Source organism: Myotis daubentonii, chromosome 3 (assembly GCF_963259705.1).
Source record: "Myotis daubentonii chromosome 3, mMyoDau2.1, whole genome shotgun sequence".
NCBI lineage: Eukaryota > Metazoa > Chordata > Mammalia > Chiroptera > Vespertilionidae > Myotis > Myotis daubentonii.
In genome coordinates, this window is record NC_081842.1 from 67,337,663 (window position 1) to 67,362,746 (window position 25,084).

A 25,084-nucleotide genomic window follows, 5' to 3' on the forward strand; every position below is an offset into this window, starting at 1 on the left:
AAGGCTCCTTTTCCCCTCCCCCTGACGGAAGCCGCAGGGGTTTCTCTAGATCAGTGGTTCTCAACCTTGGCTGCACATGAGAATCACCTGGGAATCTTTTTAAAATCCTGATTTCTGGGCCTCATCCTCCGGAAATTCTGTTTCTTTGTTGTGGGGTGAGGGCCACAACATTAGTAACAAAGAAACAGAATTTCCGGAGGATGAGGCCCAGAAATCAGGATCTTAAAAAGATTCCCAGGTGATTCTAATGTGTTTACTGTGGGAGTCTGGAGGTAAAGCTCACAATATTGTTAGGGCCACCTTATGATCGGGTCCCCCTGGAGTTTTTTACTCTCAGACTGGTCCACACAGAGCTTCCAGCAATTTGTCAGTTACAGTTCAGGTTTTTTGTTTGTCTGTTTTAATTTTTATTGTTGAAAGTATTATATAGGCCCTCCTTTCCCCCTCATTAACCTCTTCCAGCCCGCTCCCTTCCTCTCCCACCCCAGGCCCTCACCACCCCATTGTCTGTGTTCACTGGCTCCCCCGCTGTTGTGGCTCCTTCTACCCCTGAGTCTTGGCTCCGGTGAATCGCATATCCCTGTATTCACCTGTCAGTCTCTCCAGTCTTGAGGTGAAGGGTTTGCCCGGGTCCTTGCCTCTCTTGTGGACCCAAGCAGAGTTGTCAAGTTTTTAGTCTGAATGTTCAGTTTTTCACTTGTTAGGATGGAGTCGTGACTTCCTAGCTCCTTACCTGGAAACCTGAAGTCGTCAACTTTTATTTCGTGATTGTTCCCCCCACCACCCCCATTGGCAGATTTTAAATTATAGATTGAGTTCTTTCTGCTAGCATGCTTTTGTGCTCCTCTCCCCAACAACACAAAATGGAAGAGTTTCTCAAATTGTTCTTCTTATGTAAAATATGATTACGATTTATTTATCCTCCATCTATATTATGTAATTCTTTCTAAAACCAAGGGTAATGAATGATGTTAGAATTATTTATTTAGGGGATTCTCGGCATTCTTCTATCAATACACATCATCAAAGAGGCACTTTCTTTCTCCTTCTTTCTGTCTTTCTCTCTCTTGTTTTGTCTCTCTCTCTCCTGTGTGTCTGTGTTTTAAAATCTTGGCATTCTTCCATCAATACACATCATGAAGGTCTCTCTCTCTCTCTCCCTCTCTTCCTCCCTCTCTCTCTCCCTCCCTACCTCCCTCCCTCTCTTGTTCTCTTTCATCTCTCCTGTGTGTGTGTTTTAAATCATACACTTTTGAAAAAGAAATAAATATTCTGTCTGTTCATCACTTACATTTCAGATGGGGCTGACTTAGGCTATGCTTACCTGGACTTTAACTACAGCGGGACACTGCTGGCCTCTGTTGGTAGCAGCCCTGATTATACTTTGACCATCTGGGATTGGAAAGAGGAACAGCCCATACTGAGGACAAAAGCTTTTTCCCAGGAAGTCTTTAAGGTTACTTTCAATCCTGAAGATGACGAGCAGCTTACTACAGCAGGATCGGGCCACATCAAGTATGTGTGTGACTGTACAGGTGCTAGGAGATTATAGTGAGGGTATTTTCTAAGGGAATCGACCAACTGGAGACATTTTTGCTGATGTTGTTAACATTAAGATATCTTTAAAATGTGTTCTTTTTAAAGTTAACTAATTCAATATGGGGATTTATTACTGCAGACAGCACCGACAAAAAAAAAGGGCTTTTAAAGTTAGCCTGCTGTCGTCTTACAGGCTTTACCTCCTAAAACAGTTTGTACATTGTCTGCCTAAAGTTGGCATAGTATTTCCAAATTCATATTGAACTTCCACATTGCCTATTAAATCTGTTGTTCGAAGCAATAATGTATGATGGATAAGCCCTTTTGGCATATTAATCAGGTGAATGAATAAAGGCAATAATATATGTGACTATGAAGTATATAAATGCATCGAGGTAGGTACATTCAGTCTCTGTCTTGTCTGCAGATTCTGGGAAATGGCTCAAACATTCACTGGTCTCAAGCTTCAGGGCTTCCTAGGTCGATTTGGCAAAACAGCCACTACTGATATAGAAGGCTACATGGAGCTCCCAGATGGGAAGGTGAGTACAATGATAAAACTATGTCTTCAAGTGACACGCACATATGAAGGCACATTATACATTCTAAAAAGCACTGCCTTTATTAGCAATAACAGATACTGTAATTGTGAATATAGTGAACATTTAACTCCGCCTCTTCAGATGATCACTTTAATTAATATATTTCCATGGAATTGTCATAACCCACTGCACCTATCACTTGCTGTTTTGTTTTTCTTAAACCTCACCCAAGGATATTTTCCCATTGATTTTTAGAGAGAGTGGAAGAGAGAGGGAAAGACAGAGAGAAATATCGATGTGAGAGAAACACATCGATTGGTTGCCTCCTGCACTCGGCCTGGGGCCTGACCGGGGAGGAACCTGCAACTGAGGTACGGGCTCTTGACCAGATTGAACCCGGGACCCTTCCGTCCACAGGCCGACACTCTGTTCACTGAAACAAACAGGCTAGGGCTTGCTATTTTGTTTTTAATAAGTATTATACACAATATGCAGACATTTTCCTCAATTAATATAATGATATCCTTGTCACTTTTACTTGTCATGGAGTTGCAGTGTTTATAATGTTTATCTTGCCCTTCTTTTCTTTTCCATGATCCTTCAAGAGGATTTACTAGGTCAAAGGTTATATACTATCTTGTGGCTTTTATTTTTTTATTTTATTTTATTTATTTATTTATTTATTTATTTATTTATTTATTTATTTATTTATTATTTTTTCCTCCTGTATTCCCCCATTCAATCTTTTTTTTTTTTTCTTGGCACTATGTGTTTTATTTTTTTATTTTTTTTAATTAAATCTTTATTGTTCAGATTATTACATTTGCTCCTCTTTTTTTTCCCCCCCCATAACTCGCCTCCTCCCAGTTCCCGCCCCACCCTCCGCCCTCACTCCCCACCCACTGTCCTCATCCATAGGTGCACGATTTTTGTCCAGTCTCTTCCCACATCTCCCACACCCCTTTCCCCCCCCCCCCAAGAATAGTCAGTCCATTCCCTTTCTATGTCCCTGATTCTATTATAATCAACAGTTCATTCTGTTCATCAGATTATTTATTCACTTGATTCTTAGATTCACTTGTTGATAGATGCATATTTGTTGTTCATAATTTGTATCTTTACCTTTTTCTTCCTCTTCCTCTTCTTAAAGGATACCTTTCAGCATTTCATATAATCCTGGTTTGGTGGTGATGAACTCCTTTAGCTTTTCCTTATCTGTGAAGCTCTTTATCTGACCTTCAATTCTGAATGATAGCTTTGCTGGATAAAGTAATCTTGGTTGTAGGTTCTTGGTATTCATCACTTTGAATATTTCTTGCCACTCCCTTCTGGCCTGCAAAGTTTCTGTTGAGAAATCAGCTGACAGTCGTATGGGTATTCCCTTGTAGGTAACTGAGTTTCTTTCTCTTGCTGTTTTTAAGATTCTCTCTTTATCTTTTGCTCTTGGCATTTTAATTATGATGTGTCTTGGTGTGGTCCTCTTTGGATTCCTTTTGTTTGGGGTTCTCGGCGCTTCTTGGACCTGTAAGTCCATTTCTTTCACCAGGTGGGGGAAGTTTTCTGTCATTATTTCTTCAAATAGGTTTTCAACATCTTGCTCTCTCTCATCTTCTGGCACCCCTATAATTCTGATGTTGGTACGCTTGAAGCTGTCCCAGAGGCTCCTTACACTATCCTCGCATTTTTGGATTCTTTTTTCATTTTGCTTTTCCGGTTGGATGTTTTTTGCTTCCTCGCATTTCAAATCATTGACTTGATTCTTGCGCTCCTCTGGTCTGCTGTCGGGCGTCTGTATAATATTCGTTATTTCAGTCCGTGTATGCTTAATTTCTACTTGGTTCCCCAATATAAGATCAAGGGTCTTATTAGTTTTCGTGTAGATCTCATTAAGTTTATCGGCAGCTTCTAAACAGTTCTTGAGAGACCTTAAAAGTGTGGTTCTGAACTCTATATCTTCCATTGACAATTTTGTCCTGTTTCTTTGTCTCCGCATTTTGATATGCTTCCTTGGTGCACCCCCTAGTGGTCTTTGTTCGCAGTCTTATAGTTAAATCTTGATTGTTGTAGCTAATTCCAGGGAGGGTTTGACCTCCAGGCCAAGTGGCTATGAGAATCAGCTGTGTCAGCAGTGAGAGAACTTCTGTCCTCTAGGGAGGTGCTAATCTAGCCTTTGCCTGAGGCTATCCGGCAAATGCCTCTGTGCAGGGCTTGGGCGGGGCGGGTCGCACAGGATCAACAGGGTGGGCCGGAGAGAGCAGTTATGGCGGCTCTCAGTCCTGTCCCCAGGGGCTCTGCCTCTCTGAGTCCCAGCACCCGCTGCAAAGCTCAGAGAGAAAGCTGCACTCGCTCTGACCGAAGCCAGACAGTCCCGCTTCTCCCGTTTGAGTCTGGGTCCCTAAAGACTCGCCCGGATCTGGTGCTCAGAGTCTGCGACTCCCTCCCGATTGAAAACAACAACCGCGCCCTCCACCGCCAGCCCGCTCCACGCACTCCGCACCTCAGAATTTGACTTCAGCACTGCGCCTCCTCTGAGTGTCCGTGTGCGTTTCTCTTTCCTCCTAGTTGTAGGACTTCCACTCAGCCAGCGTTCCTGTGGTTCTGGGTGATGTCCCTTCCGTTTTTTGGTTTCACTTTTGAAGTAGTTGTTCAAAGCAGCAAACTCCGGCGTTAACCTATGCCGCCATCTTGGTTCTCACCTATATTCCCCCCATTCAATCTTGTCTACCACAATCAGACAGACAGAAAGGGCAAGGACACTTTTCTCTTGCATCTGTGGCTTTTATTTTTATTGTCAGATTATTATTCAAGATTGAGCAACTTTATAGTAACATCTGCAACACTGCAGCTTTAATCTGTTAGTTTATTTTAAAATATTGTGAGATTACTCCCTCTCTTCCTCTACAAAGCGTATTGGCATATTACCCATAGAATTAGTTCTCCATTAATATTGTATTTGGTTTCCTATTAGGATTATTTTTTGTGATCGTTTCAATTATAAGTAAATGCCAGTATACACATATTACTCTAAGAAACAAAATGGTCTAGTCCTCTACCTAATGGGATGGGATGTTCTTAATTTGAAATCATTGTGTGTAGGAGGAAATAGAAAGCATTGGATGCTGGCTAGGCAATAGTATATCTAAACCTATAAGATGATTGTAAGTTATTCCACCTTCAAATTCTGAATACTGTAAGAATTAAGTTACATAAAGATTAATACAACCCTTGTTAAAAACATGTTGTGAGATGTATCTTTAAAAGGTTCAGTAGAGATTGTGTAGATGTAGGGGAGAAAAGAAGTCTTTTTAAATAAGAGAGCCACAAAAGGAAATGCTTATGATTAGAAATAAATATCATTTAAAAGACTAATTAGAATAATGATTTCATATTGGGAAAGAGTGGGGAATTAGATTGAGAAGCATGGTTAGGTCCTAGTGTGTGAGGGGTTTAACAGCCAGGCAGAACTATTATATTTTGGAAGAGTAGACTTGCAAATGAAAGAAGTTGTAGATACATTTGACCACACAATGCCAGGTGAATTAGAGGAAGGGAAGTCTGGAGTCAAGGAGATGAGCTAGGAAGGAAGATGTTGTTTCCTCTAAGCAGGGGTGATCAGGGCCTAGAACTTTCCTGAAGACAAATGGAACAGGAAAGCTAGACATGAATGACATTTCAGAAAGGAATGCCATATAAGCTTTGGTGAACTTTCGTGGCTTTGGTCACTTGACAGAAGAAACCAAGTGTAAATGAAGACTCTACCAAAAATGGGCTGAAGCTTCATAGGTAAAATAGATAAGAATAGGTAGACAAATAGGTAGAAAAGACTGAGTGAGGTCATAAGCTACTCTGGGTGAGAGGGAAGTGGGGATGCAGAATCCTAGAGCAGGCTGGCAAGAATTAGGTCAGTTTCCCAAAGAGCATTCCATGGAGCATTCGTCTGCACAGCAGCTCTATGAAAAGAAGACTTCCTCCTCAAATTCCTTCTTAGCTAAAATTCTTCTTGCTGATTCCCAGTGAACACTTTTGTGTTAGAGCATCCAAGGAGTCCTAGAGAAGAGAAACGTGTTGGTCTCTGTTTAATCCAGCATCTGTCTCCTTAGGCTGGGTAGTTGGAGCAGGAGCTTTCGAGCCACAGTGCCTGGTTTAGAATCCGGACTCCTCTGAGTAATTTTGGGCAAGTTAGTTAACTGTCCTGTTCTTTTTAATTCTTTTTTCCTTTGTAAAATGGAGATGGTAATAGTCAGGGCTTTCCCTGGCCCATACGGTTTTGTGTGAAAAGAAAAACTGTCTCCCCTGGAGAAATAAAGTCCCAACTTGCACAGCTGTCCATGTTATCCCCAATAAATGCATCTGGTTCATATGGTTGTTACGGTTACATAACTTTATGTACGTAAGGTCTCCATTAATATTACCTTTTAGGTAACACCTGTTAAATGTCCTAAGAACTACCGTTTGGTGGTACGTACTTTGGGAAGTGCTGGATTCAATGGATTAGCATGAGGTGGTTCCAGATGACTATCCTTTGAAATTGGATACTATTAATGATATAATCTTCTGAGTTGAGTAATGCCCTCACAAATTATCAAACATCTTATAATAATTGATATTATCATACTTAAAAAGTAGAATCTCATCTGTCAAGAATTTTAAACATGCCTCTAATTTTTGAGCCAGTAATCCCATTCCTGGATTATGTCCTTAAGACATGTACAAGGAAATATATAAAAGATACGTTTGGAAAAAATACCAGCAGCATACAACCTAGTCACAATAATGAAAATGATGCATAACCCTCGGAGGAAATACATAAAAATGGATTAGTGGTTCTTCTTGGGGCAGTGCATTTTCATTTCTATATTTTCTTATTTTTTCTGTCTTAAAAATTTTACTTCCATAATCAAGAAAAATAATCTTTTAAAAATCATTTTTCCTGCTATTTGAGTCATAAATATACACATTTGTCTGTCTTAATGCACATTCCTTCCTTTGTGCACACCTGCCAGGTGCTGTCTGGGTCAGAATGGGGCAACATGCTGGTTTGGGAAGCTGGCCTCATCAAAGTCGAGCTCACTCGAACTGGAAATAAACTTTGTCACCAGGGCCCCATCAATCAGATAATGCTGGACGAGGGGGAAGTTATCACCATTGGGTCAGATGGATGGGTTAGGGTAAGTTTTCTTGATTCTTGGACAGTAGCATCCACATCTAAGCCTTGCAGATCACCCAGTTGGTTCTATTTATTCTTTATTTCTCACAGAGGTCACTTTATGAAGAAAATTAGTGGCCATTTACTCCCAGGGCCCACTCATTTTAAAGAATGCTCTTCTTATGGTAAATATTTGAATTCTAGTCAAAATTAATTTACAGCATCTGAACTCTGAAATTTGCTGAGGGGATCTTTTGTTATGTTGATTTTGTTGTTGAAATAGTAGCCTCAGAAAATGAAAGCCCATGTTATCACAGTGTAAACAGTGGACACAGATGTTCTTCTAATATGCCCGCTATGAACAGGTCATTTTCTAGGGACAAAAGAGCCAAACATTTGTTGTTGTTTTTTCTTTTTGTTAAATCTTGACCTGAGGATATGATTTTATTGATTTTTTTTTAGAGACAGAGGAAGGGAGGGAGGGAGGAAGAGAGAGAGAGAGAGAGAGAGAGAGAGAGAGAGAGAGAGAGAGAGAGAGAGATCAATTGGTTGTCTCCTCTGAGCCCTGACCAGGGATCGAAGCTGGAGCCTAGCTATGTACCTAGACCTGGAATTGAACCCACAACCTCTTGGTGTACAGGATGATGCCCCAATCAATTAAGCCACCCAGCCAAGGCTTGTTGGTTATTTTTTCCTGAGTTACTAATCAGGAATATACTCAAAAGTGAGATGAGAGGGTTTGGCTATGGATGCACCCTCCTCCCTGCACCTGACACTAGTGAACTCACCTCTGGACACTCTCTTGCCCATAGTGTGGGCTAAGCTGGAAGGTTGCTCCTCCTGGTTGTTGTCACACCGCTGTGTGTGTACCCTGCTCCTGCTGACAAATTTGGAGCCTCCTGATTTGTTTTGTGGTCCCCTTGGTACAGATTCCTTCCCAGGCCTTTCATAAGGAAGTGGTAGTGTTCTCTGGATATTCTTTAGGATGTATGATTACCAGAAATAAGACTGCATCCTAAATAGTCTGGTCATTGTTGACACCTAGAGAGCATACTATGTCTAATATACTGTTTATGCCATATCCTCTGCCTCTTACCATTGGCTTCTTGAACCCAAGTATAATTTTTTTACATTTACCATATTAAATTTAATCTTGTAAGATTTTACTCATTACCCTGAGAGATAGTTTATGTCCTTATTATGTCATACAGTATATTCACTGTTTCCAAGATGTGTCACTCAAAAATGTCAAGGTACCAAATGGAAGAAATCCTCAAGAGAAAAGTTGAGTATTTCACAGAGGATCCCTTCATGGACACTGTTAATTTTTAAGGTTGCTTCTCTTTTCAAAGTCCACCCTCATCTCCTCACTCCCATTAGGAAAAATTGACCCCACTCCCAGGCATTAGTCTGGCCCTAGGACCTGGGCCTCCCACCACAAGGCTAATCTATGGGACAACACCAATCCTCCCAGAGTCTGAGTTATTGAGGCCAGGACATGGCAGGGTGTGTCAACAGAACCATCCAGACTGGGCTTGGCACTTCACAGAGGAAGTCCTTCCGAGTCTCTCTGCTACATGAGGTGACTGTGCGCCCTTATCCTTCCTGTAGCTTTTTGGTCTCCTATCCCAAGAACAACAATCCTTATCTGGACAGTACAGTTTAAATCTATGATAAGGAAGAGGAATAATTTCTAATGAACACATCATCTACATTCATTTTCTCTGCTCATAATGAAGATGGTGGTGTTTGAATTATTAAGCAAGAAGTTCCATTTCCCCTTTCCAGGGGCCTACTAGTGTATGTGTATAAAACAGGGCTTAGGTGTCTTGCTGAACAAGTGAACCATTTATTCCTGATAGCCACTCCATGTGCAAAAAGACCTGTCTGAAACCTTGAAATACAGATTACTTTGGGAAAATTGGAATTCTTTTTTTAAAAATATATTTTATTGATTTTTTACAGAGAGAAAGGGAGAGGGATAGAGAGTTAGGAACATCGATGAGAGAGAAACATTGATCAGCTGCCTCCTGCACACCCCCCACTGGGGATATGCTCGCAACCAAGGTACATGCCCTTGACCGTAATCGAACCTGGGACCCTTCAGTCTGCAGGCCGATGCTCTATCCACTGAGCCAAACTGGTCAGGGCGAAAATTGGAATTCTTAATCAGAGTTGTATTTTCTCAAAAATCTCTATAAATACAAAGAAATGTCTTGGTATTTATTTTCTGGCTTAGAAAACAAATTCAGAAACTGCTGTATGACTAAGGTATTTTCTTATTAATTTTATGAGATATGGGATTTTGAGACCATAGACACTGCTGATATTGTAGACGAGACTGGATTGCTAGAGATTGAGCCCATCAATGAACTTCAAGTGGACAAGAATGTTAAACTCTTCTCCATGATAAAAATGAGCGAAGCTGGAAATAACTTTTGGTTGGCTCAGGTAAATTGCATTCTTCCCTCTTGGCTCTTTTAAAACTACCTGGACATAAACGTAAAATGGTATTATAATTTATTGTCATTATAAGTCCATTTTACTATTAAGACTACTACTGATACCTGAATGAAGAGTTCCTGAATTTGGTATTTTAATTGACATTTTTTATACACAGAAAACCTGTTAGGAGCATTTGTATTATGTTAAACTAACTACAGGTATAATGAGATTGCTGTGTTTACAGTGTGGTTGTGTTCTAAGATATATAGAAGTTGATTTAGTTACATTTTAGGCACACTTAAACATCCTATATAATAAATGGGTAATATGCAAATTGACCCTAACAGCAGAATGACCAGAAAGACCTCTGGACCAATCACTATGAGGCACACTGACCACCTCTTGGTCCCTTCCCTTCCCCTCCCTCCCCCCCGCCCCCTGGCAGGCTCTAATAACCTGATGGCCACCCTTGGTGGGGGCGGGGCCAGCGAGCAGGTGGGAACAACCGACCTCTCGGTCCCTTCTCCCCGCCATCAGGCACCGATCACCTGAAAGCGAACAGGGAACCAGGAGTGGGTGGCCATGGGGAGCAGGGCCAGCTGTGGGCACCTGGGGAAGATAGCCCTGATCACAGGCCAGGTCTAGGCACTGTACCTGCACATGAATTTCATGCACTGGGCCTCTAGTGTGTGTGTGTGTGTGTGTGTGTGTGTGTGTGTGTGTGTGTGTGTATGTTTTTAGTATTATTGTTTGTCCTTACTTTAAATCATAGGAAGAAAATTATTTTAATTTGGTAAAACTTCAAAGTGATAAGACAAAATTTTATTAGGTATTTAATTTTTTAGGATTCCAATGGAGCCATATGGAAGCTTGACCTCAGTTTTTCAAATATTGTAAGTTGCATATTTTCACATTTTTTTCTAATTTTTATAATAATCTTTGTTATTCTTTATTATAAGATACTTTTTTCTCTCCATAATTGATCATTGTTCCCATCAAAAACTTGGTCAAGATATCTGATTCCTGAGAATTCATATTGTTTCTTTCTCTTTCTTCTTTCATTACTGTTGTACATTTAAAAAGGTCTATCTCATAGCAAAAGTTACCAGAAAAGTGGCAATGACAATGGCTAACATAGAGCGCTTTACAGTTTTCATAAACATGAGCCATTTGCATTTATATTATCTCGTGTAGTCCTCACCCCTATCCTATTTAGTAGGCAGGCAGTTGCCATCATTTTACTGATGAAGAAATGGACACTGGCATTCAAAGTGGCTTGTGCAAATTGCACAGCCAGTACTCCATTGCTCCAAAGTCCAGTGTTTTTTCTAACCTATAATGCTTTTTCTTATTTCTATTCAGATAAAATCACACATGTAGTTACAGGGTGCTATTTGTATTTCTTTAAACTTGACCTTAATTCTCCGTTAAGCTATCTTTGAGACCTAATACAATTTCTGTCTTTTGATGATCAGACACAAGATCCAGAATGCCTCTTCTCCTTCCATTCTGGAGCCGTGGAAGCCTTGGCTATGTCTCCTCTCACTTACCTTATGGCCACAACTGCCTTGGACTGTAAGTAGGAACTTTAATTAAAATATAGCTGTCCTTTTTGTTTTGTTTTCAATACAATCTTTTGTATGTGTTTGATTAAAAGCATTTGAGAATTTTTCCAAAAGTGAAACCTCTTAATAACAGTGAGATGAGTCTTTGTGATGGGGAGAGGGCACAAAATGCAGCAGCCATGGTTACTGTGAGATTAAAATGAGTACACAGTCAGTACATCAGTCATGAAAGTGCTATTCACTTTGGTTTTATCTACATTTGTGCTGTTCTTTTCCTTTCTCCTTTCTTCCTTGTTGACTTATGGGGAATCTATGTGGACTGTGCAAGGGAAATTGATCTGCTAGTCAGTTATCAGTTGTGAGAGGGTGCAGGCCAGGCGGAGGGACCCCCCGGTGCACGAATTCATGCACCAAACCTCTAGTTGAGTATATTCCCTATGCTATACTTTAACATTCCTGTGACCGTTCTGTAACTACCAATTTGTATTTCTTAATTCCTTCACCTTTTCTACCCAGTCTCCCAAGCCCTCTCCCATCTGGTAACCATCAGTTTGTTCTCTGTATACATGAGTTTGTTTCTGATTTATTTATTTATTTATTTATTTTGTTTTCTAGATTCCACATGTAAGTGAAATCATATGGTATTTGTCTTTCTCTGTCTGACTCAGCACAATAGCCTCTCAGTCCATCCATGTTGTTGCAGATGACAAGATTTCATTGTTTTATATGGCTGAGTAATATTCAATTTATATATGCACCACTTCTTTTTTACCCATTCATTTATTGCTGGATACTTAGGTTGTTTCCATATGTTGGATATTGTAAATAATGCTGCAATGAATATATGGATGTATATGTCTTTTCAATTTAGTGTTTGGGTTTCTCAGATAAATACTTAGAAGTGAAATTGTTGGGTCCTTCTTTGTCTCTTGTTATATAACCTTTGTTTTAAAGTCCATTTTGTCTGGTATAAGTGTTGCTATCCCAGCTTTTTAATTTCTGCTTCCATTTTTATGAAATATCCTTTTCCATCCCTTTACTTTCAGTCTGTGTATGTCTTTTATTCTGAAGTGAGTCTCTTATAAACAGTATATGTAAGGGTGTTATTTTGTTATCAATTCAGCCTCCGTATGTCTTTTTATTGGATCATTTAATCCATTTGCCTTTAAAGTACTTGTTGATAGATATGTATTTATTGCAATTTTATTATTCATGTTTGGATCTTTTTTCCCTCTTCTTCTTAAAGAAAACTCTTTAACATTTCTTGTAGTACTGGTTTGGTGGTGATATACTCCTTTAGCTTTTTCTGGGAAGCTCTTTATCTGTCTTTTAATTCTAGATGATAACTTTGCTGGGTATTATAATCTTGGTTGTAGGTTCATGCTTTTCATCACTCTGAATATTTCATGCCAATTCCTTCTGGCCTGAAAAGTTTCTGTGGAGAAATAAGCTGACAGTCTTATGGGAGCTTCCTTATAGATAATTAACTGCTTTTCTCTTGCTGCTTTTAAGATTCTCTCTTTGTCTTTAATCTTGGGTATTTTAATAATAATGTGTCTTGGTGTGGAGCCTCTTTGGATTCATCTTGTTTGGGACTGTCTGTGCTTCCTGGACTTGCATGTCTATTTTATTCACTAGATTAGGGCTTTGATCACCATGGAGGATAAGCTCTACAGGGGCTGGTCCCACAGAACAGGACTTCATCATTACTCTGGTTCCTGCTGAGTCCATCCCTTAAGTATGTTCTCATGGAGGAGGTTGGGTTGTGCTTTTATGTGGTCTGAAGCTGTCTACCAGGTGCACTGGCTCTGAGACCTCCTGGGAGGTGCAGGCCAAGGTCAACCTGTGCCCTGCCCAGGGCCTCCTGGTATGAGCTACACAATGACCTGCAGATGACTGCTACTTATGCTGGGTTTGGAGGTGCCCAGGAGAAACCAACCTATGAACCAAGGCCAGCTATCACTAGTGCTGGGCCTAAAGCCACTTACAAGAGGTACATAGCAAGGGAAAGGTCAGATGTTGCTTGCTTGAGAGATTTTAGAAAAGTCTGAAGCATGATCCAAGACAGGTCATTTGTATGGAAAAGCCACTGGAAATGGCTTGGGTTGGGTATGCAAGTTGGGTGGGGTGGGGTTTCAGGTAATCGCCAGGGTGGGGCAAATGAGGACAAGTTGACAGAGACTCAAATATGGCACTTGCCTGCTGGCTCAGTGGGAGCAGGGCTCAGAAAAGAAACAATGGCCTCTGCCAGCACTTCTGTCTGGGAGAAAGCTGCCCCTACAATTCTCACCTCCAGGCCACATAACTCAGTCCCTCCTGTACATCCCTGGTGCCCAGGCACTGGAACTCAGAGCAAGTCGGTCTGTGTGTGGGCCCTTTCAGGGGAACGCCTGAGACTCTGTCTCACTCAACCATAACCCAAGCTGGTTTTTACAGCCTGAAGTTAATGAGGACTTCTCTTTCTAGCTCTGAAATCCTGGGCTGGGAGGCCTGAGATGGAGTTGGGACTGCTTGTTCTTTAGGGGGTCCTCTACAGCTGAAATATCAGTCCTGATTTTTATCTGCCACACCTGGGTGTGGGACCCGTTCTAAGTCTCTGCCCCTACCAGTTTTGATGTGGCTTCTTATATCCTTAGTAGTAGGACTTATGTTCAGCTTGGTTTTAGGCAGTTCAGAATGATGGTTCTTCTGTAGTTTAGTTGTAGTTCTAATGTGGTTAAAGGAGGATGCAATTACTGCATTTACCTACACCGCCATCTAAACCAGAACTCCCACTTGTCTTCTGTATTACACATGTTTATAAGTTAGCCAATCAACACTATACATAGAAATTTTTTTGTTGTTATTGATCCTCACCCGAGGATATTTTTTCCATTGATTTTTAGAGAGAGTGGAAGGGAGGGGGAGAGAGAAAAACATTGATGTGAGAGAGACATATTGATTGGTTGCCTCCTGCATGCTTCCCAACCAGAATCAAACTCTCAATCCTTCGGTGAGTGGACTGATGCTCTAACCCTTGAACTATACCAGCAAGGGCATATATAGAAATTTTTGACTAAGGAAAGGTTATTGGATTATCAGTGGATGTAGTTATTTATGAAATTTCTTGTTAAAATTCTCAACATGTGAAGTGAGCCAAGGTTATTTAAAAAAGGATTACATATACATTTGTTTCTTTTAAAACTATCTTTCTATAGGCTCTGTTCGAATCTATGATTTTGCTAGCAAAAATTTTTTGACTCAAGCGAAATTCAAACAAGGAGGCACAGCTCTTGCTTGGGTACCTCGTCTGGTAAGTTTATTATAAGGAACTTCTATTAGATTTTATTAATAAATATAGTATACAGTGCTATTTCTTAGAAATACAGATATTTTTCGATTCTGGATTTCAGAGAAGAATAATCATTTTAAATTAGTTTATTCACTTAGAATGTGATAGATATCATATGATGACCTTACTATTGTGATTTTGTTCCTGTTTTAATGAACATCTATTTTTATTCTACCTGCAGATTAGTAATAGTTCCATGTTACAAAGTAATTACACAACAGAACTTTTTGTATATATCCTCTATCTGCCTGGCTCTGATTTCATTCATTCTATTTATATTTCCAGCATGCCTACTAGGTGCTGGGCCTTGTTCTGGATTCTAGGACTATAGCAATGAACAAAGACAAAAATACTTGCCCTTGCTGTACCTTACAGTAATAGTGGGAGACAAGGGGCAGAGACAGACAATAAACAAGTAAATTTGTGATATGTCAGACAATGATAAGAGCTATAGAAGAAAATCAGGAAGAGAGAGGGAGTTTTTCTAGTTATCTATTGCTGTGTAACAAACTATCACAAAATGTAGTGGTATAAAGCAACCATCATTTTGTTTTGCTCACTTTGTAGAGTGGGAATTCAGATAGGTGGCAGCAGGGATGGGTTATCACTGCTTCATGGTTTTGGGAACCTCAGCTGGGAAGACTTGAATGGCTGGGTCCTGGAATTATCTAAAGGCTTCTGTATTACAAGTCTGGCACCTGAGTTGAAGGCTGGGCTAAGCTGAGATGTCAGCAGGAGTGCTTACCTAATATCCCCTCCTATGGCTTGGGCTTCATCACAGTATGGTGGCCTCAGGGCAGTCACACACTTCTTACACAGAAGGTTGGGACTCCAAGATCTAGTGTCCCAACAGACAAGGCAGAAGCTGCTGGCCTTCCCAGTCTTGGAAGCCACAGATTAAAGGGGGAGGGATTTAAACCCCATCGCTCTATGGGAGGCATGTCAAAGAATTTGCAGCCATGTTTTTAAAATGTCATGGGAGTATTTTGGGAATGTTTTATCCTTACTGTTTTGGGTTGAAATAAAATACAAAATATTTCAAGTTTAAAGTAGATGTGGAGATGGCTGGAGTGGAGGGGAATTTCATGATGGGATCAAGATCAGAAGGAGAATTTAGGCCAGGGAATAGAGGCAGAACAATGATTAGGCTAAAACAAGTAGAAACCACAAATATTTGGGTTACCAAACCTGGCTCACTATTCTAATCTTTTTACACTCTTACTGAAGTCTTTAAAATACAGCCCAAGTAATTGAATCATTTATTGAGATGGTTATGTGATGTCCATAAAATGTTTCCTGTTTTAGCCTTACATCCAAGTAATGATCATATGGATATTATACTAGAATTAAATGCCCCTTCTCCATACTCTCTTGCCTTCTGGAAAACTCCACATCATGTTTGATAACTCAGCTAAGGTCAAACATCATCTCCTCTGCATAGCCCTTTGTGACCCCACCTTCAAATACAGCCAAGTGTTCCTTCCTGTGTCATTTTTTTTTTTGTTTATTTGTTAAGGATTGTGTATATACTTCTGTTACAGCACTTAGCACAACATACTAAGATGATTTGCTTTATTATATATCCTTTCCATAGGCTGTTTGTTGTTTTTGTTGTTAATCCTCACCTGAGGATATTTTTTTCTATTGATTTTTAGAAAAAGAAGAAGGGAGAGAGAGAGAGAGAGAGAGAGAGAGAGAGAGAGAGAGAGAGAGAGAGAGAGAGAGAAAGGGAGAGAGTCATTGATGTGAGAGAGACCTGCATGCTCCTTGACTGGCTGGAGGTCAAACCTGCAACCCAGGTATGTGCCCTTGACCAGCAATTGAACCCATGACCCTTTGGTACATGGGCCAACACTCTAACCACTGAGGAACACTGACCAGGGCAAGACTGTGTTTTTCATGGTGACAATCATACCTACTCTTTGTACCTCCAGGGCCTCTACAGTTACTGGTACATTTAGAAATTTAGTAAATATTTGTTGAATTAACAACATTCCACTGGAGTTGAGTGGGGTACAGTTTTCTTATTCCCAATATTCTCCTAATTGCTTGGCCTCAGGCATGATCACTGTGCTGTAAAGCAGTGATCGCCAACCAGTGGTCCACAGACCACTGGTGGTCCATGGGATCTGAAAGATTGGCGACTGCTGCTCTAAAGATACCAGGGATGCCTGGCTGGTGTTGCTCAGTGGTTGAGCATTGACTTATGAACCAGGAGGTCATAGTTTGATTCCTGGTCAGAGCACATGCCCTGGTCTCGGGCTCGATTCCCAGTGTGGGGTGTGCAGGAGGCAGCCAATCAATGATTCTCTTTCATTATTGATGTTTCTATTTCTATCTTTCCTTCCCTCTCGGAAATCAATACAAAAATTTTTTTTTTTTAAAGAGAGAATACCAAGGCTATTGCCCTTCTCCTGAATGCCTTTAAGACAGCATATTTAGCACTTTCAGGCATTGCTGGATTTATATTCCCAACCCAGACTTCTCCTCTAAACCACAGATGATATGTCATCTCTGAGATCTCCAGGGGACTCCAAACTCAACATAGCCAAGACTAAATTAATGACTTTCTGCTTGCCCCCAGCTATCCTCCCTCCAAAACAATAGCAGCAACAAACCACACACACACCTGGCTTCTTCCAGTGTTTCCTGACTCTCAGTATATATCTTAGTTGTCATTGACACCTTCCTCTGCCTCATTCCCCATGTCCATTCATTACCAATAGGGCCATTATACTTCTTACTAAAATGTGTCTATGTCCCTCTTCTCCACTACATCACCTCAGACCACGTTACCACAGTCACCTTTCTAGAGTATGGAGTCATCTCTTCAAAGGACTCCCAAAGGTCGCCCTGCATTCCATCAGGCCATCCCAGATATACCTTACACACAGCAGTGAGGATGACATTTCTAAAATAGCAAATCTGATCATGTCACTGCCCACCCCCAGCCCACCACTAAAAACTTTTGTTGACTTCCTGCTACTCTTGGGATGAAGACTATGCCTACTGTGACATGGTGCCTGCTTATTTCCCTCGCTAGCCTCTTGTGGATGCATTGCTCCCTTACTCAGTCTGCTCTAGTCAAATTATAACTTTTTTCTTGAGTTCCATTCTTTACTGACACATGACATTTGCACAAGCTACAGCCTCTCCCAGAAGTGCTTCTGCCATCTTCCTGTTCATTAATTCCTGGGCCTTTTTCTGATCTCAGCTCCACCATCTCTTCCTTCAGAAAGTCCTCAGTCTAGGTCAGCTTTCTTTGTTATATGCTCTCAGGGAATAAGTTTCTTTCCTTTAGCACTTATTTCAGTCTTTAATTCCTCACTCATTTGTGTGATTTATTAATTAATGTCAGTCTTCCCCACTAGATCATACATTCTGTGAAAGCAGGGACTGAGACTGCGTATGCTCATTCTTGAGTTGCTGGTGGTAGGCGCCTGACATGTAATTGACAGACACTCCTCCAACATTTGCTCATGAGTGGTTGAACTGCCATTGTTTACCCATCTCATAGACATCCTAGAATAGATGGAGGTTACCAGAAAGTGGAAGAAGGAATTACCAATGGGCAGCCATTGTTAAATGATTTAAGTCTACTAATAAATAAAATACAGATGTAACATAGTATAACTTCCCTAATCAACTAATTTCAGATTTCTTGCATTTAATTTTTGTCTAAGATAAGCTTCACCGGAGCACAGATTATTATAGGATTTGAAGATGGGGTTGTTCGAGTTCTTGAACTTTATGATCCAAAAGAGCTCACAGTTTTTGCTGGACGGAAGAAATATTCAGATGCAGATCTTCATTTGAAACATGTTTTCAAACCCCATACTGCTCAGGTTACTGCGTTAGCTTTTGAACGTGATGGAGAAATTCTAGCCACAGGGGTGAGTAGTAGATTTTCTTTGCTTTCTATTGATGTTTGATGGTTAACCTTGCCTTATTAATCTTCCTACTTAATGATGCCTTATTTGGTGATGCTCATTTCTAAGAACATACCCATATTTTGCTTTCTTTGTATTCATATTCTTTCAGCATGGTCTGTGCATGACATTTTAAAATATTCTTACAATTTGAGTTCTAATGTTTATTTTAAAGTAATAGAAAATTTCAGCTGGGAGTCATGCAAGATGTTTTATCTATATCAATATTTCATAGCATAGGTATATTCCCATAATAGAAGAGAAGAATGAAGAGAATGACTATGTAAATTCTTTGTGCATTAATGGGTGAGCATTGGCATTGGGGAACATTTTTTCTGAATTAATCTTATGTACAGGTATGGTCATTGTCTTTTCAGAACCAAATACTGGAATATATGGTTTATCAAGTGTTTTATGGGGAAAATGAAGTAAACATTTGCAATTAGAATTTTTCCAGAACAATCTGGGAATACATGATCATTGTAGTTATAAGTGTGCATGTAGGAATAAGTATACAGTAAATACATGATAGCTAATAAATGCTGCTTTGTGTTCTATGGAATTGATTTTATAATAATATATATTTGGCTGATATTTATTTTTCTTAGAGTAAAGATAAAACTGTGTTCTTCTTTGAAGTGGAAAAGGATTATAAACCAATTGGTTATATTAATACTCCTGGACCTGTTATCCAGTTAGTATGGTCTCCGATCTCTCATGTAAGTAGTTATTATTGGTCTTCATGCTTAAATCTTAATTACTACACAATGAAGTGACCTAATAGATAGAGAATAGCAGGCGCAATTATTAGCCCAATTCCTGGCTTCTGCATTGAGGGACCAGGATGCTGCTCAGCTTAGCTATTAGTATATCCTCAGGAGCTTCACATTCTCCCCACTACCCCTCTTCCTTCCATACACTCTAATTGGTTGGCCACAGTCCCCTCTGAAAACATTGGGTTATTTATATCCAGCTTTGCTTCAACAGTGGTGCCTTATCTTGATAACACAATATATCAGAACTAGAGGCCTGGTGCATGGATTCGTGTACCAGTGGGGTCCCTCAGCCTGGCCTGTGGGGATCGGGATGAAACTGCCTTTCCGACATCCCCCGAGGGGTCCCAGATTGTGAGAGGGCACAGGCCAAGCCAAGGGACCCCACGATCAGGGCCGGGGAGCGATCACAGGAGGGCTCCAGTGCATGCCCAGCCCACCTCACCCAGTCCCTATTGGCTGGACCCCAGCAGCAAGCTAACCTACCAGTCAGAGTGTCTGTCCCCCTGGTGGTCAGTGCGTGTCATAGCAACTGGTTGAATGGTTGACTAGTTAGACACTTAGCATAGTGGGCTTTTATTAATAGGATATGTTGACTTGGGTCTGTCAGTCATTCTGATGTTCACCAAGTTCTGTTAAGGTCTTTACTTCTCTTCTGCTCCCATCCCACATCCATTTGCACTTCTAATCTTCCATTCTCTCTTAACAACTAGTGATTTAGTATTGAGTACTAATCTTGTGTAATGCCTATAATTTTCCTAAGTTTGCTCAAAGGATAATTCAGCCATCTGAATAGTGATTAAATTTCTAAACTGGGTGCTGTACTAGGTTCCAGGATAATAATAATACTGGTGATCTGCATAGAAGTGATGTCAGGATTACTGGGTTAACATCTATAATCTGTTTTAAGATTTTCTAAAGAAAAGGATAGAAAAATATAGTAGTAATATCAAGAAAAGTGTCTTAAAATTAACAATGCTCATTGTTTTTTTAAATGCATTTATTTATTTTTTTAATTACAATTGACATACAATATTATATTAGTTTCAGGTATACAACACATTGATTAGACATTTATAAAACTCATTAAATGATCACCCTGATAAATCTAGTATCCATCTGACACCATACATAGTTATTACAATATTATTGACTATAATAATCCCTATGCTATACTTTATTTCCCTATGACTATTCTATAACACTAATTTGTACTTCTTAATCCTCTCACACCAATTCTCTCTCCCCTCTGGCAACCCTTAAAATGTCCTTTGTATCTATGAGTCTGCTTCTGTTCTGCTTGTTTATTTTTTAGATTCCACATATACTAGTAAGTAAAATCATGGCATTTATCTTCCTCTGTCTGACTTATTTCTTTAAAAAATATTTTTATTGATTTCAGAGAGAAAGCGAGAGGGAGATAGAAACATCAATGATGAGAGAGAATCATTGATCGGCTACCTCCTGCACTCCCCCTACTGGGGATCGAGCCTGAAACTCAGGCAAGTGCCCTGACCAGGAATCAAACCATGACCTCTTGGTTCATAGTTCAATGCTCAATCACTGAGCAACACTAGCCGGGCTGTCTGACTTATTTCACTCAGCACAATACCCTCTAGTTTCACCGATGTTATTGCAGATGGCAAGATTTCATTCTTTTTTATGGCTGAGTCTTATTCCATTGTATATGAGCACCAATTCTTCTTTATCAATTCATCAGTTGATGGACATTTAGGTTCTTTCCATATCTTGACTATTGTAAATGATGCTACAATGAACATATTGATGTAAATGACATGTTTAATTTTTCTTTTTTAGCCTGAAAGTACTTTATTGATTTTCTGTGAGAATGGCTATGTCCTTGAAGCTCCATTTCCAACCATAAAGGCGGACGTGGAGGATGACAATATAGTTACCTATGAAATCAAAGACATGTGCATAAAATGTTTCCATTTCTCAAGTGTCAAATCTAAGATTCTGGTATGAGATATCCTTGAAGCATTATTTTTTAATATTTTGTTTCTTAGAATATAAAATAGTCTGTGTTAAGTGCTGGGAAAATACAAAGAGGAATAAGACATAGACCCTGTATTTGAAGGCAGCAGTGAATAGATATTAAAATCACAGCACAAAGAAAAGAATTTTAGGGGCATGCAGAGAAAAGAATATATGATTCTGATGGAAGCATGAAAGGAGGTCAAGAATGACTCTTTTGAGGTGACATTCAGTCCTTAAAAATTGAGAGGAATTTTGAAAGGTTGAAAATGAGGAGGAAGGCAATAAAAGTTGGGAGAACATCCTGGGGGAAGGCAGACTTGTTTTGGTGTTTGGGGGAAATGAAGAATGAACTGGTAAAATAGAGGGAGGCAGTTTGTGATGGGATGTGGCAAATCTGTGACCAATACCCGGGACTCTAAATACTAGCCAAGGTGTTTCCATTTATTTCTTAGACTATTGGAATCCATTAGAGTTTTTGTGGAGGGGATTGATGAGAGCATGTTAAATTAGAGATAATTCTGAGAGGTAAGCAGAATAAAGAGGTAAAAAATGAGAGTTAGGAATGCCAGTTTTAGGGGCTTTTTTCAATAATCAGTTGATAGTGCTGAGGGCCAAAGTCACAGTTTACTAAAAATAGAAACAACTTCCCTCATAGATTATTTCAGTGTTATTGGAAAAGGGGCCTGGACAATAGTGGGTCTGCCTAGAGCAAGCATGTCAAACTCGTGGCCCGCGGGTGGCATGTGGCCCACAACAAATATTTTTGCAGCTCAGCCAATATAACGGTTTCTAAGGAACATTTTAATAAAAATTTCGTAACTTAATTTTTACAATATTCTGTTACACATAATTATTAATAACAAACTAAAACATCCGCTAGTGACTGATTACTATAATCATGTATTCATTTCTGTTACCCGCCTTACACACAGGCGCACCATTCCTCTCCACCAGTACTAGCAGCAAATATTTTAGCAGCTGATTGCCACGTCATTAGTCTTGTACTGACTTGTTTGGTGTGCGCAACAGGAAATATTTCGCTTTTGGAGAGCAAGAAAAATAGGTTTATGCTGGAAGCAAATTCCAGCAGGTCATAATTATGCAAGAAGTTCATCAGAAGGCTGATGGATCTTGGGGCTTCAGCAGGGCTGAAAATCTGCATATATTATTACTTGATGCTGAACAGCTGTAGGCATTTCCCCTAACCTGATACTCTTTTCCTGTTTACCAAACTTTACCTGTTTGCATTCCTAAAGGGCCTGGCCAGCAAATAAAAAGCCATGGGTCCGGAGATTCAGAGGGCCCACTTCACTAGGAAGTGGAACCTCCCCTGGCTCCCCCATGCCTCCCAAATTTATATTCCATGTCTAGTTTATTTAATTTATGTTGCAGCCCTTCTCCAGATTCTTGAACCCTTTTGCTGCAGATAAGACCCCAGCAGGTTTATTTACATTATGCTTATTAATTTGTGCAGTTATTCAGTGTCTGGTAAGTTAATGTTGAAGAAAAAATATTAATTTTTATTAAAATGTTCTATTATTTTAAGTTAATGATTACTCATTGATTTCAGCCCTCTGTATCCAGCGTGTCTCTATAGAAATAAACCTCTGTTTCTATGAAATTTTTTGCGGCCCAGATACACTTAAACCTTGTTTATTTGGCCCATGTTAGCCTTTGAGTTTGACATGCGTGGCCTAGAGCCTCCGATAGTCTGTGGGTTCTAACTTCATGTAGGAAAAATTTCACAACAGAAGTCCAAGTGAATTCTGGAGGATGTTTATTATCGTTGGGGACAGTGAAACAAGAAAGGGTTGAGGAAATGAGCCTAGGCTGGTCTGCTTGGCTCACTAAGAAGCTGGAAAAGGGGGGGTCTTGGCGACAGGTTCAGGGGTTTGCCCTGGCTTGTCGCTGCCCATTGGGCATGTTCCTGGGAAAGAGAGCTCACTAGGACCTTAGCATTAAGGGCTTTTAGAAAGCCTGGGTGTTTAGGAGAGGCCCTAAGGGAGGATCTCAATAGAATATTCATTTGTTTTATGCTGATGTGCCAAAATGAGATTTATTCCCTTAACTTCATATGTCCTTGGGTGTGGTTGGCAAATAGGACTGATTAGATTTCTGCTATCTATCTCCTTAAGTAGGGTGATTTAAGCTATTTACCCTCTTGTTGGGGAGAAGTGAAAACCATTTACTCATAAATGTCCCTGGTTAAGGAAGAAAGGATTTACTAGAGGGCTGCAAACTGCTGTTTAACTATCTGTCTCAGTTTACCTATTCCACTTGCTAAGAAATTTTCCTAGCTTCTTAACTATACTATCTCAAGTCCACCTAATTGTTGGTCTGACAGGGTTAGACTCTGAGAGAAACTGTATTTAGCTGTTTATTAGGGGAAAAAACCCCCAATGAAATAATGCCTATAAAGCCAGGATCAGTTGTGGGGGTGGGGGCTAATATAGAAATAAAGTTATTCCAAAGATTTGAAAAATTTAGTGATAAAAATATATCCCCAAATTGATATCTATTGAGTTTCTCTAGGACAGCGGTTCTCAACCTGTGAGTTGCAACCCTTCTGGGGGTTGAACGACCCTTTCACAGGGGTCGCCTAAGACCATCGGAAAGCACATATATAATTACATATTGTTTTTGTGATTAATCACTATGCTTTAATTATGTTCAATTTGTAACAATGAAATTGGGGGTCACCACAACAAGAGGAACTGTATTAAAGGGTCGCGGCATTAGGAAGGTTGAGAACCACTGCTCTAGGACGCCTTCCTTCTATTTTCTTTGTCTTCCCCAATAGTGTAAATGAATGAATGATTGTAATGGTTTTTACATCTCCTTAATGTCTCTTTTGCAAAAGAGATTAATAGAAATTGAAAAGAGAAGGAAACATAAGGAGTTGAAAGAGAAGGAAAAGGAAGAAAGGAGGACACGGCTAGCAGAGGTGGAAGAAGAGGAGGTGGAGGATAAGAAAGAAGAGAAGGAGGAGGAGGAAGAGGAGGAGGCAGCGGTGGAGGAGGAGGAGGAGGAGGAGGAGCCATTACCCGAAATCTTTATTCCATCAATCCCCAGTCGCATCCTCTGTGGGTTTTACTCTGGACCAGGGAAGTTCTGGCTTTCTTTGGTGAGTAATCAAATCTAATAAAAGAGAAACATGCAAATTGACCATACCCCCGCTACACCCACAAGCCATGCCTACAAGCCACAGCCACCCCCCAGTCAGGAGCAAATATGCAAATTAACCCAACTAAGAAGGCGTCGGCCATGGAGCTGGAGCGAGCAGGGGCCTTGGGTTGCCCCAGCAATGGAGGAAGCCAATATTCCCGCCTGCTCTGCTGGTCCTGAGCTCTGCTCAAGGCTACAAAGTTTCAATTATAGAAGATAAATAAATCCCACATACCTACTTCCAGCCCACGGCAGTGGCCAGCCTGAAAACAGCCATCAGCTCCTCAACCAGGCTGGCCAGGCACCCCAGCAGGGACCCCCCCACCCTGAAGGGGCTGTGGGCAGCCTGAAAACGGCCCTCAGCTCCTCACCCAGGCTGGCCACACCCCCAAGGGGTGAGGGTCCCCACTGGGGGGCTTGGCCAGCCTGCAAACAGCCATCAGCCCCTCACCCAGGCTGGCCAGGCACCCAAATGGGGACCCCCACCCTGAAGGGGGTGTGGCCAGCCTGAGAACGGCCCTCAGACCCCCACCCAGGCCGGTCAGGCACCCCATTGGGACCCTCACCCTGATCCAGGACACCCTTCACAGAAAACCAGCTGGCCCCCACCCATGCACCAGGCCTCTATCCTATATAATAAAAGGGTAATAT

The 25,084-nt window shown here is 40.6% G+C and overlaps 1 protein-coding gene across 1 annotated transcript in view; it reads left to right on the forward strand.

Moving 5' to 3' along the window:
• Positions 1-25,084, forward strand: part of CFAP44 (cilia and flagella associated protein 44) — a 114,265-nt gene that overhangs the window by 15,218 nt on the left and 73,963 nt on the right. The window contains exons 6-16 of the mRNA XM_059687827.1: positions 1,299-1,515; positions 1,967-2,081; positions 7,085-7,249; positions 9,523-9,678; positions 10,518-10,565; positions 11,148-11,247; positions 14,435-14,529; positions 18,252-18,461; positions 19,106-19,216; positions 21,089-21,250; positions 24,129-24,392. Of these exons, the coding sequence (XP_059543810.1) occupies positions 1,299-1,515; positions 1,967-2,081; positions 7,085-7,249; positions 9,523-9,678; positions 10,518-10,565; positions 11,148-11,247; positions 14,435-14,529; positions 18,252-18,461; positions 19,106-19,216; positions 21,089-21,250; positions 24,129-24,392 (1,643 nt within the window). The remainder of the gene's footprint in view (positions 1-1,298; positions 1,516-1,966; positions 2,082-7,084; positions 7,250-9,522; positions 9,679-10,517; positions 10,566-11,147; positions 11,248-14,434; positions 14,530-18,251; positions 18,462-19,105; positions 19,217-21,088; positions 21,251-24,128; positions 24,393-25,084) is intronic.